The 13,449-nt window shown below is 49.8% G+C and overlaps 1 protein-coding gene across 3 annotated transcripts in view; it reads right to left on the bottom strand.

Annotated features, from left to right (window-relative positions):
* CRLF1 (cytokine receptor-like factor 1) overlaps positions 1-13,449 on the bottom strand; it is a 50,736-nt gene that overhangs the window by 1,459 nt on the left and 35,828 nt on the right. Inside the window, exons 5-7 of one of the 3 annotated variants that reach the window (XM_015425929.1) lie at positions 11,602-11,759; positions 10,528-10,699; positions 4,819-5,007 (exon numbers count right to left, since the gene is read on the bottom strand). In XM_015425929.1, the coding sequence (XP_015281415.1) occupies positions 4,819-5,007; positions 10,528-10,699; positions 11,602-11,759 (519 nt within the window). The remainder of the gene's footprint in view (positions 1-4,818; positions 5,008-10,527; positions 10,700-11,601; positions 11,760-13,449) is intronic. The other 2 variants (XM_015425927.1, XM_015425928.1) reach the window with 2 other exon arrangements.

The raw sequence follows: 13,449 nt of genomic DNA, 5'->3' as shown, positions 1-13,449 counted from the left end.
TTCTAACTACAGGCCAGAAGGTTCTGGGTTCAAGTGCTGGAGCCCCTTGCATGGGACTGTCACCCAATCTCTGCCTATCCATAAATATGGCCACAGGACTGAGCATGGATACTGTGCAAATCGGAATTAATCTAGATAGCTTTGTGGGCCTGGCCTGCCCAAGCCATTTGTTTCCTTTGAATTTGAGGTGCTCCCAAATTCAGGCTGTTTCAAATGCCAAATCTTGTTCTCAGAAGATCTGTGAGCCAAAAGGACAGCAGTATCTCTGTGGATGTATGGGGGCGGGGGTCGTCCCCCTCGCTAACTCTCAATCCACTTTTGGTTTTGAGGGCAGGACTTCCTGGCGGGTTCTGAGCCACCCGAAAGGACTTGTATTCAATCGATTTCTTCCTGCCCTTCAATTGAATCTGCTGTCTTTCGAACCATAAAACAAAGGCTTCTTGACCTAGAATTTCATAACCTAAATCCTCTGCGGTCTCATTTTTCTTCCCAGGCCAAACGAAACCTCTCCATCCAGCAAGGGGAAATGGCCTCCTACTTTTACAACCTTGATCACCCTTCTCATCGAAGAGCTTTTACACTCACCCGACTAAATATTTTCCCCTCAAAAATATTAACTGGTCAGTATAACAAAGTATTCCGAACCTAAAAAGGTTAGTCAAGAATAGAAGAGGGCCAACTCTAAAAATCTAATTATGAAACATACAAAAATATACATGTATTTACTCAACATAAATTAAAATAACAAACAAGGGCCCATTCATGCCTCATATACAAATATAAAAACATACAAGGGCTAATAAGATAGACCTAACGCGTTTTGGCCTTTGCAGGCCTTCCTCAGAGGTCTAATACAGACAGAACATGTTGGCTGATATGCAAAAATACATACAATCATGTATATTTTTGTATGTTTCATAATTAGATTTTTAGAGTTGGCCCTCTTCTATTCTTGACTAACCTTTTAAGGTTCTGAATTCTAGGTTTAGGTTCAGTTTTTTTCCCCTTTTTTTCTTCTTTGTCCGGTATAACAAAGTCCCTTCTCGTGAAAGGCAATGTATCTGTCCTCTAAAATCAATAGATTCAATCCATCACATTATCTTGGAATGTCAACTGCATGCAGGTTCACGTAAGAAACTCCTTTCCTCTCCACTATACCCTAAACATTATGTTAACAATGACAGAATAATCCAATGTCTATTAAATGACACAAACCCGGACATTACAGCTCTGGTCGCTAGGTTTTTGGCTGAAGCGGTTAAAGATAGATAACAAGCTTTCTGTATGATCTACCTCATTTTGCTGTCTCTGTAACGCCTCCCTGCTCATATTTTATCACACCGTGTATTTTATTGCCATTAAAGGTATTTGATTTGATTTTGGTTTGACTTGTATTCGGGTGTGTTGTGAAGTGAAAAATACTGAGGGCAGTTCGAAAGCAAGAAATTGCAAGTAGATAAATAGGTACCCCTTCGGTGGGAAGGTAACAGCGTTCCGTGCGCCTTGGTGTTTAGTCATGCCGGCCACATGACCATGGGAATGTCTTCGGACAGCGCTGGCTCTTCGGCTTTGAAACGGAGATGAGCACCGCAACCCTACAGTCGGATTCGACTGGCTTTCGAGCAAGGGAACCTTTACCTTTACTAGTCACTCTTGAGGATGGTTTTACAAGGCTGAGTTCTTACAAACGAAAGGGGTTCACTCTTCGAAGTAATAATTCTTTTGCGAAACAAAGTTCAAGCCCAGTGACACCTTTAAGATCAACAAAGTTTTATTCAAGGTGGTTTTTTTGGTGTGGGGGGAGGGGGTTTAAGACCAACGAAGTTTTATCCCAGGTATAAGTTTTCATGTTCCACAACCTGGAGACCAAGCCCTCTGAGGAAAAGCTGAGGGACTTGGGAATGTTCAGTCTGGAGAAGAGGAGGTTGAGGGGGGAGGACAGGATGGCTCTCTTGAAGTATCTGAAGGGCTGTCCCTTAGAGGAGGGCAGGGAGCTGTTCCTGTTGGCAGCAGAGGAGAGGATGCGCAATAATGAGTTTAAATGAAGGGCGGGAAGGTGCCGCCTGGATCTTAGGGAAAACTTTGTTACAGTCAGAGTTCTGCAACAGTGGAATCGGCTGCCTAGGGAGGTTGTATAGATAGCCACAAGGTATAGATAGGGGCTCTGGGGCAAGTGATGCTCTGTCTTCTTGGTGCTTGGGGGGGGCAACAGTGGGAGGACTTCTGGTGTCCTGGACCCACTGGTGGACCTCCTGATGGCACTGGTATTTCTGGCCACTGTGTGATAAAGAGTGTTGGACTGGATGGGCCTTTGGCCTGATCCAACATTGGCGTCTCTCATTTTCTTATGTTCTTATGTGGTGAGCTCCCCCTCCCTGGCAGTCTTCAAGCAGTGGCTGGACAAACACTTGTCAGGGATGCTCTAGGCTGATCCTGCATTGAGCCGGGGGTCAGACTAGATGTCTTGGATGTCCCCTCCCAGCTCTGTGATTCTACATGCACGCACACTTCTTCAGATACATTGAAATAGAAGTTAACCACTCCATACATATAGGTAGAGGGTGGGCAGTGAATTAGCATAGAGCAGAATAAAGGTAACAGCTTTCTATTGGTTAAATGGCTTTTCTTTCTGTACTTAACAGATGTGAGGACCAAACTGGAGTAGCAAGTTTAGTTTATATGGTCACCATTTGTTTGGGTTTAATCACAGGGGGAAGCATAGTGAAGGGGAAAACACTGAAGGCTAGTAACTCGTCGTCAAACCGTGCTTCGCTTCGCTTCGCTTTGCTCAGTTTGCCATGGATGCCGGGGGGGAAGGGAACTCCCCAGGAGGGTGTGTGTGGAGTGTGTGACTGCTTTATCATAGGAGCATAAGCCAGGGCTATTTTTGGGCAGGAACGCACAGGAACGGAGTTCCGGCTGGCTCCCAAGTTGACCACGCCCAGCAGGAACTCATTAGCATAATAGCATAATAATTAGCATAATAGGCCACACCCAACAGCAGAAACTCATTAGGATTGGCTACATTAGGGGTGTGTGGCCTAACATGCAAAGGAGTTCCTGCTACAAAAAGGCCCCGGGTTTTGACCACAAACAAGGTAAACAGAATAACAAGCAAAAGGTGGGTGTGGCTGGATAACCACACTTCTGGTAACATGGGGGTGTGGCCTAATGTGCTAATGAGCTGTGCTGTCAGGGGTGTGGCCTAATAGGCTAATGAGTTCCTGCTGTTGGGTGTGGCCTGTTATGCTAATGAGTTCCTGCTGGGCTTTTTCTACAAAAAGAGCCCTGAGCGTAACTCTTGAGAAGAGCCTTTCTCTGGTTCACAGAGAAAGGTCCTTGAATCTTCCGGTGCCAGCTAGCATAGTAGGTAATGGAATCATATATTTCCCATGTGAAGGAAGGGGGGTTAGAAACGCCGGAGCTAGGCCGGGTGAATGTGACATCTGCATGGGGCTTAGGAGGGGTTACCTCCTAATTTGAATTACCTATATCTTTGCATGTACCCGCCAAATACTTCAGAACTGACACAGTACCATTAAGGCCTGGAAGTTGTTTATATCTCAACGAACCCTTTCACCGCCAAAGACAGTGTGGCTGAGAGTAACTTGCCCAGGAGTCTGACACCCATGCAGTTTGTCCTGAAATGCCAAGTTCCTGAAAAGACGGAAAAACGCTGAGGACTAGTAAACTCTTGCGGGTTGTTTTGCAAGACTGAGTTCTTGCAAACAAAAGAGTGAAAGTAATAACTCGGCCTGACAGCACAACCCGTGAGACTTACCGGCCCTCAAGTGTTGTCCCGCTTTGCAGCACACCAGAACATGTCGTTTTTTGACAAAGCCGTAGAGTCAAATACCAGTCATCTCTCGGGCTTGATTGTTTTCCTAATCGCCACCAACGCTCCCTCTAAGCTGTGGAGTCTCGTGAGCAGAAATTCTACTTTGTGAGCTGTTCGCATTAAAGTTCTGAGCGAGCGATTTGGCGATGGCGTAAATTAGTTTGCTCTGGAGCCCTCCTTCCTGAGCGAAGGCAAAAATGTGTGAGCCGGAGGCTAAAAAACTGTGAGCTAGCTCACACTAACTCAGCTTAGAGGGAACACTGGTCAGGAGCCCTCCTTCCTGAGCCAAGACAAAAATGTGTGAGCCGGAGGCTAAGAATGGTGAGCTAGCTCATACTAACTCAGCTTAGAGGGAACACTGCTCTGGAGGCATCCTTCCTGAGCGAAGGCAAAAATGTGTGAGCCGGAGGCTAAAAACTGTGAGCTAGCTCATACTAGCTTAGAGGGAACATTGCTCTGGAGCCATCCTTCCTGAGCCAAGACAAAAATGTGTGAGCTGGAGGCTAAAAATGATGAGCTAGCTCATACTAACTCAGCTTAGAGGGAACACTGCTCTGGAGCCCTCCTTCCTGAGCTGAGACAAAAATGTGTGAGCCAGAGGCTAAAAAACTGTGAGCTGGCTCACACTAACTCAGCTAGAGGGAACACTGCTCTGGAGCCCTCCTTCCTGAGCCGAGACCAAAAATGTGTGAGCCAGAGGCTAAAAAACTGTGTGCTGGCTCACACTAACTCAGCTTAGAGGGAACACTGCTCTGGAGCCCTCCTTCCAGAGCTGAGACAGAAATGTGTGACCCGGAGGCTAAAAAACTGTGTGCTGGCTCACACTAACTCAGCTTAGAGGGAACACTGCTCTGGAGCCCTCCTTCCAGAGCTGGGACAGAAATGTGTGAGCTCACACTCACTCAGCTTAGAGGGAACACTGACCGCCACAGGTCTCCCCCTCCCCCCTTGCAAAGAAGGAGAACTGAGGATCTCCTTACCTACCTGGTTCCGCGTTTTGTGCGACTTCTGCAGAGAGACGCGCCACTGGTCGTACATCTTGATGCTCAGGTTGGCACAGCCGTACGAACTGCCGTGCTTGCGCATCCAGCCGAAGAACTGCTTGAGTTCCCGGCGCAGCGTGTTATTGTGCTCCCCGTTCTTCGGCTCACAGACACCCGCGGCGCGTCCTGGGGAAGAGCGAGAGATGGGTGAGGAATGGCGAGGGGCTCACCGGGCAAGAGAGGAGGTTGATTCCCGTGGAACCTCCACGGATAGCGACAGTCTAGCTTTGAAGAGTGGATGCCCAGGAACAAAACGTATGGCGTCTACAGCACCTCCCGGTCCAGCCAGGTGGTCCAGTTAACCAACAAGCTGTACAGGAAAGCCGACACCTTTCCTTACGGTTTGTTCCCCATCCTCTGACATTCACAGGTAAACTGCTTGGGAACATGGAGGTTCCATCTATTCATCACGGCTAATTATCCACCACAACATCTCTCCTGATTTGTCTAATCTCCTTTTAAAGGCGTCTGACCTGGAGAGCCCCGGCTGGCCCGAACTCATCAGATTGTGGAAGCTAAGAAGAAAATATGTATAAGATGTTTTATAGATGGTATGTTACGCCAGATAGGTTAGCAAAGCAAAGTAGTAAGTGTTCAGATAAATGTTGGAAGTGTAAAAACAAGGTAGGCACATTTTATCATATGTGGTGGTTATGTGATCTCTCCAAAGATTTTTGGAAATGGGTACATTGTATGATGGAAAAAATAGTAAGGTGTAACATCCCCTTTACTCCAGAATTGCTTTTGTTAAATATCTTTCCGAAAGAGTTTAAGGAAACGGATAGATACTTGATTGTATATATGTCAACGGCAGCAAGGATATTATATGCCAAATATTGGAAGACCCAAGAAACACCAACTAAACAAGAATACATTAATAAACTATTAGAAGCGGCGGAAATGGACAAATTAACCATGGAAATGAGAGGTACGAAGAAATGGACATTTCAAAAAATCTGGAAGAGACTATATGATTGGTACAATGAGAATGGACTTAAAGATTAAGCTGATACGGCAAAATTAACATTGGAGTGTGTAGCAATATAAAATAATGGAGCTAGAGAATATTAACAAATGATAGAGAACAATGAAGCGATGGTGTAGATGTAGTAACAAATTGTAATAAGTCTCTTGGCCTATATGTTGTTTGTTGTAGTTGTTTATGTCTGTGTGTAGGTATATAAGAAAACAATAAAGGTGTACCTTCGGGTACTTAAAAAAAAAAGATTATGGAAGCTAAGCAGGGTCAGTTTTTGGATGGGAGACCCCCCAGGAAGTTCATAGTCGCTACCAATGCTCCCTCTAAGCTGTGGAGTCTTGCGAGCAAAAATTCTACTTTGTGAGCTCCTGGCATTAAAGTGGTGAGCGAGCGATTTGGCTACTGCATAAATCAGTTTGCTCTGGAGCCCTCCTTCCTGAGCGAAGAGAAAAATGGGGTGAGCCGGAGGTGAAAGAACTGTGAGCTAGCTCACACTAACTCAGCTTAGAGTGGACACTGGCTCGCTACACAGAGGCAGGCAATGGGAAGCCGCCTTTGAACGTCTCTTGTTCTGAAAACTCCGAGGGGTCACCCTAAATCGGCTGCGACTTGAAGGCACATTCAACACACATACAGGCACGCAAGGCTCAGCAGCCACTGTCGCATCTTGTAGCAGTGGGTTCCACGAGTTCTGAATCATGCAAACAAGCACGTTCTTTTGTCTGCCCTGAATCGACTACCCCTCAGGTGAGCCCGAATTCTGGAGTCATGGGAGAAGCAGAACAAAGTTCTCTCTTTGCCCTGTCTTCACGCCATGGACTGGATCCAGCGCAGAGTTTCCACAGGGGCAAAGATTTCCACCTGCAGAGTAGAACTGTATCTCTTCTCCCATAGCAGCCTGATATGCCACCCCCGCAAATCTTGGCATTTCAGGCTATTGCGGGAGGGGGGAGGCAAGAAAGTTTACCTTCTGCAGGGCAGAAATCCTTGCCCCAGAAACCATGCTCCGTATCCAGGAACCCATGTTTAATTTTATAAGCCGCTTTGTTTCCTCTCTCTAACTTAAGCAAAATGCTTAAGAACATCAGAGGAGCCCTGCTGGATCAGACCAGTGGCCCATCTAGTCCAGCATCCTGTCTCAGACACTGGCCAACCAATTCCTCTGAATGGCCAACAACAGAGCAGAGAGGCCAAAGCCTTCATAAGAACATCAGAAGAGCCCTGCTGGATCAGACCAGTGGGCCATCTAGTCCAACATCCTGTCTCACACTGGCCAAGCAGTTCCTCTGGAGGTCCAACAACAGGGCACAGAAGCCAAGGCCTTCATAAGAATATAAGAAGAGCCTTGCTGGATCAGACCAGTGGTCTATCTAGTCCAACATCCTGTCTCACACAGTGGCTGACCAGTTCTGGAGGGCCAACAGCAGGGCAGAGAGGCCAAGGCCTTCATAAGAACGTAAGAAGAGCCTGGCTGGATCAGACCAGTGGTTCATCTAGTCGAACATCCTGTCTCACACATTGGCCAACCAGTTCTGGAGGGCCAACAACAGGGCAGAGAGGCCAAGGCCTTCATAAGAACATAAGAAGAGCCCAGCTGGATCAGATCACTGGTCTATCTAGTCCAGCATCCTGCCTTACACGGGCCAACCAGTTCCTCTGGAAGGCCAACAACAGGGCAGAGAGGCCGAGGCTTCCCCCTGGTAAGAACATAAGAAGAGCCCTGCTGGATCAGACCAGTGGTCCATCTAGTCCAGCACCCTGTGTCACACAGGGGCCAACCAGTTCCTCTGGAGGGCCAACAACAGGGCAGAGAGGCCAAGGCTTCCCCCTGGTAAGAACACAAGAAGAGCCCTGCTGGATCAGACCAGTGGTCCCTCTAGTCCAGCACCCTGTCTCACACAGGGGCCAACCAGTACCTCTGGGGGGTCAAAACAGGTCATAGAAGCTGAGGCCCTCCTGGCTCTGGGATTCAGAGGATTAGTGTTTCTGAATATGGAGATTCCCTTTGGTTCTTCCGTTCACTAACTAGCCCTTGATAATTAACATTGAGCCTCCATGTTCAGGGGCAGTCTGACTCAGAATACCAGGTGCTGGGGACAAGCAATGGGGAGGGCCTTGCCTCCACTCTCTGCAAGCCAGCCTCTTACAAACCTTTAATGTCAATTTTTCTGCTTTTCACAAAGACCAGCCTCCACTCCGCAGACATGCCGGTTTGGTGGCTGACCTCTTTTGCGAAACAGATGATTGGCCACCGTTTCCCCTTTGTCTGCCGAGCCAACCGGGTGACTCTCCCCCCCAGGTCCCCCATTAACCCAGCCACAGCTGTGACGTCACTGGCCCAGTATGGAATTTACGTTCGATCCGTTGCAGAAGTGATTTTCCTCAAGGTGGCAAATGACACCCCCCCACTCCCGTCCAGTCCGACATCCCAGAGGCCAGAAGGGAAAAGATGACGTTACGTGGCTCGAATGGAGGGAGAACCTGACGTGACTTTCAGGGCCAGGAGCATACGGCCCTCCCAGCTGGGAAATAAGACCGTCAGCCTGGCTCCAGAGCAAGAAATCCAGGTGCCGGGCATACGGTGAGGTCAGGCTTTCTCCAGGGGCTCTTCGCTTCCTTCCCCGAAGGCAGCGCAGGTCTGGCTTTGGCACGGAACTGGTTTCTCCGGGCTGACATCTGCTCGGATTTCTGGAAGCGAGGGGAGGCGGCGGCCCTAAACAGCGAGCTGGAAGGGTGCCCGAAAAGCCCGCCGCGAGGGAACCGTGAGCCCAAGCACCTGGCGGAGAGCGCGGGCCTCGCCCCAGACCTTTGACGCCGCTCTCTGAGGCCAGATGGCGGAACGACAAGCTGGCGGTCGCGTCCTCGGATGGTGTAAACTTGCCCATTTGGCCACCACTTCTTTAGCGTGTTTCTGATACTTTGTCTTAAATTTATACAGGAAGAGTACAAAGGACATCAGAAGAGCCCTGCTAGATCAAACCAGTTGTCCCTCTAGTCCGGCATCCTGCTTCACACAGTGGCCAACTGGTTGCCCTGGAGGGCCAAACTGACAGGACATAGAGGCCGAGGCCTTCATAAGAACCTTTGAAGAGCCCTCATGGATCAGACCAGTGGTCCATCTAGTCCAGCATCCTGCTTCACACAGTGGCCAACTGGTTGCCCTGGAGGGCCAAACTGACAGGACATAGAGGCCGAGGCCTTCATAAGAACCTTTGAAGAGCCCTCATGGATCAGACCAGTGGTCCATCTACTCCAGCATCCTGTCTCACACAGTGGCCAACCAGTTCACCTGGAGGGCCAACAACAGGGCAGAGAGGCCAAAGCCTTCATAAGAACATCAGAAGAGCCCTGCTGGATCAGACCAGTGGTCCATCTACTCCAGCATCCTGTCTCACACAGTGGCCAACCAGTTCACCTGGAGGGCCAACAACAGGGCAGAGAGGCCAAAGCCTTCATAAGAACATCAGAAGAGCCCTGCTGGATCAGACCAGTGGTCCATCTACTCCAGCATCCTGTCTCACACAGTGGCCAACCAGTTCACCTGGAGGGCCAACAACAGGGCAGAGAGGCCAAAGCCTTCATAAGAACATCAGAAGAGCCCTGCTGGATCAGACCAGTGGTCCATCTACTCCAGCATCCTGTCTCACACAGTGGCCAACCAGTTCACCTGGAGGGCCAACAACAGGGCAGAGAGGCCAAAGCCTTCATAAGAACATCAGAAGAGCCCTGCTGGATCAGACCAGTGGTCCATCTAGTCCAGCATCCTGCTTCACACAGTGGCCAACTGGTTGCCCTGGAGGGCCAAACTGACAGGACATAGAGGCCGAGGCCTTCATAAGAACCTTTGAAGAGCCCTCATGGATCAGACCAGTGGTCACCCAGTCCAGCACCTTGTCTCACACAGTAGTCAACCAGTTACTCTGGAGGTCCAGCAACAGGGCAGAGCAGCTGAATTTATAGGGATGTCAGCCTCCAGGTGGGACCTGGGGATCCCCTGGAATTACAGCTCATCTCCAGACTACGGAGATCAGTTCCCCTGGAGAAAATGGAAGCTTTGGAGGGTGGACTCTGTGGCATTGTACCCCAGTGAGGTCCCTGGCCTCCCCAGGCTGCACCCCTAAATCCCGAACCTGGAGCTGGGAACCCTTCCCCCACCCCCTGCCAGCAGCCGAGGGGGACCTGAGAAGCCTAGGGCGAGGCTTTCCCCTGATCTTGCCTCCTGGCTCTGGGATTCAGAGGCTGACTGCCTCTAAACGTGGAGGTTCCCTTTAGAGAGCCAGTTTGGTGTAGTGGTTAAGTGCGCGGACTCTAATCCAGGAGAACCGGGTTTGATTCCCCACTCCTCCACTTGCACCTGCTGGATGATCTTGGGCAAGCCATAGTTCTGTCAGAGCTGTTCTCAAAAAAGAGCAGTTTTTATCAGAGCTCTCTCAGCCCCACCTACCTCCCAGGGAGTCTGTGGTGGGGATGGGAAGGGAAAGGAGTAAGCCGCTCTGAGACTCCTTTCGGTAGTGAAGGGCAGGGTATAAATCCAATCTCCTCTTCTTCTTCTTAGTCACCATCCACTGATGTACGTATCCTCCACGAATCCGTCTAACCCCCTTTTAAAGCCAGTATTATTTTGTATGGTATACGTTTACATGGTATATGGTATGGGAAACACTCACCGTTCCGAGGCGTGGAGGCCGCTGTCGGGTTGCTCCAGTCACTCCAAATTCCGGCCTTCTTGGAGCCATAGATACCGAATGGATTACAACGGACTTGGACAAAATAGACAGTGCCCGGTCTCAGCCCTGCCAGTCGGCATGAGGTCTGGTTGCCCACGTTGTCCACCACCTGCTGGGAAAGGGGCAGAGCTGAGAACCCCACTTCACAGGCTGAGGCCTAGCCCACATGAGGCCCCACGAGGCTCAAACCAGGAACCCGGCAGAATGGGAACAGATTCCTCATCTGAGGTGGCGGATGGAATGGCAGGCGTTTGGAGCCAGGTGGTTCTATTTATTTATTTATTTATTTGATTTTTATCCCGCCCTCCCGCCGAAGCAAGAAAACAATACCTCTAAAACAATCTATAACAGTACAATAAAATCGTAATTTACACACAGTACAACATATCCATGGCGGCAACTATAAAGTGCTATCATGCTTAGTCTGGGTTGTTAAATGCTTGGCGGAATAGCTCCGTCTTCACCGCTCTCCGGAACTGGCAGAGATCCCGGAGAGCACGGATCTCATGAGGGAGCTGATTCCATAATATTGGTGCAGCCAAGGAGAACGCCCTAGTTCTAGTAGTTGTTAGTTTGGCATCCCTAGGGCCAGGGGGGACTAGCCGGTCCTGCGACTCAGATCTCAGTGCTCTCGGGGGAACGTACGGGGAAAGGCGGTCCCGCAGGTAGGATTCTACCCAGAATCCTTCTAGTCTTGTGGCTCAGGCGATCCCAGGCAGCCAATCCCAATGTATCGTTTGGTATAAAACTTGGTATAAAATCCGCAAAGACTCCACAGATTGGGTCAACTCATCCCTGTGGTAGGTCACCAGGGACCGACTTAAGTTTATTGCTGTGGAGCAGAAAATCCCGATGACGTCTGGGTGTTTATCACCTCCTAGTAGAAAATCCAAAATGGCGCCCAAATTATGGTAAAAACAGAGTTTTTGTCAATCTGGTGGCCGACCCTCCTTGACCTGACCCTCCACACACATTCGTCGTCGTCGTCCCCCCCACAACCTCAGGGCACCTCACCTTCCACTCCGAACTGTCCTCCACTCGATACTGGATCTGATATTTGGCTTGGAAGAGGAAGTCTTTGAGGGCTGGTGGGGCGCTCCATCGGACGCTGAGTTGGTCCTCCAAGTCTCCGACGCGGCTCACGTGGACGTTGGAGTGGGGGTCGGTTGTCACTGTGAGGTAAGCACAACTGTTGTTGAACTGGACCGAATGTGTGGCCGGGGGGGGGGCATGTATTCTCTGAAAACACTAAGCCCCAAGAAATAGACGTGGAGAGCTCACGGGGGTCTACCTAACATTGAAACCGGGCAACGTTCAACATTCCTCGTTGACCCATGTGGCTATGGGAAGGCCAACAAGGGGTCAGTTGAAACATTTCTAAATTTTTCCAGCACTGGAGACCATTTACAGTGGCAGCCCCTGAGATCATCCTGTAGCACAACTAGGGTTTGCCAACTTCCAGGCGAGGCCTGGAGATGTCTTAGAATTACAACTGATCTCTAGATACAGAAATTAGTTCCCCTAGGGAAAACGGCTGCTTTGGAGGGTGGGCAGGATACCCTAACGGAGGTTGCTCCTCTCCCAAACCCTGTCCTCCCCAGGCTCCACCCCCCCAAAATCTAGGGTTGCCAGCCTCCAGGTGGGGCCTGGAGATCTCCCGCTTTTACAACTGATCTCCAACTGACAGAGAGTAGCTCCCCTGGAGAAAACGGCTGCTTTGAAGGGTGGACTCTGTGGCATGGTACCAGGCTGAGGCCCCTCCCCTCCCCAAACCCCGCCCTCTCCTGGCTCCGCCCCCAAAGTCTCCAGGTATCTTCAAACCCAGACCTGGCCACCCTACCCAAATCAAGAATTTCCCAACCCAGAATCAGCAACCTTAAACCCAGCCAACATGGAGCAGTGAGTGATCACTGTCTGGCTGGAAAGACCAAGTTCGTCTCCTCTACTTAGCCCTGTATCTTTGCTGGATAACTTTCAGTCTGCCATTCTTTCTGTCAGCCTAGACCATACACCGCAGGGTTGTTGTGAAGACAGAAATGCAAGCAGGGAGAACCAACCAACCCTGAGCTCTTTGGAGGAAGGACGGGATAAAAATGTGGCGGGAACAATTAAAAAATCGGCACCCTCCCCCGCCACGCACCAGGGAAGGAATAGCTCCTCGATAAAACGGCATTTCTCTCTTTCTCAAGAGAGAAACTCTACACCCCCCTCCAGAGATGCAAGGGGGCGTGTGTGTGTGTTTTTCCCAGGACATATGAAACAGGGCCCCAGCCTTTAACCCACAAAAAAGTCACTGTGGCATTTGAAAAGATGTATAGACGTAACGCCGCCACTTTTGTGGACTCATCATGATCCACAAGTCCTGGTTCAGATCTGACCTTCGCCATTAACTCTCTCGCTCTTTGCCTTGGTCCTTCCATCAGCAAGAAGGGGAGGACGTCCCAGTCCCACCTTCAAGGGCTGGTGTAAGAATTACAAGACAAATGGCAAGAAGTATGTTGAGCACTGAAAATTCGCGTGCTCTCTCCCTTATGTGTGTGCGTGTCGATCCCTTCCACTGGCATGCACCAGGGATGTCTGATCTGGATCAGCGGTAGCAGCCACAGTTGTCTCCCGACTGATCAAATCATCCTTCTTAAGCATGCCTCCATATTTGAAGGAGGCCAGCCTCAAGCAGAGACTCATTGCAGAGACACAACAGGCAGCAAATTCTGAAGGAGGCGAACCGCTACGTCCTTTGAATCAGGAGAAGTGATTGACCAATCTAATCACACAGAGATATTTATCCCCCTACCCCCAGCAGGGCCGGAGCTTCCTGGAAGGAGGCCAGAACAGGGACTCGTGCAAAGACACGACAGGCAG

This window comes from Gekko japonicus, unplaced genomic scaffold (genome assembly GCF_001447785.1).
Source record: "Gekko japonicus isolate JY-2015 unplaced genomic scaffold, Gekko_japonicus_V1.1 scaffold3325, whole genome shotgun sequence".
In the NCBI taxonomy this organism is placed as follows: domain Eukaryota; kingdom Metazoa; phylum Chordata; class Lepidosauria; order Squamata; family Gekkonidae; genus Gekko; species Gekko japonicus.
Note: the sequence above shows the minus strand (reverse complement) of the source record. Positions and strands in the feature narration are given on the sequence as shown.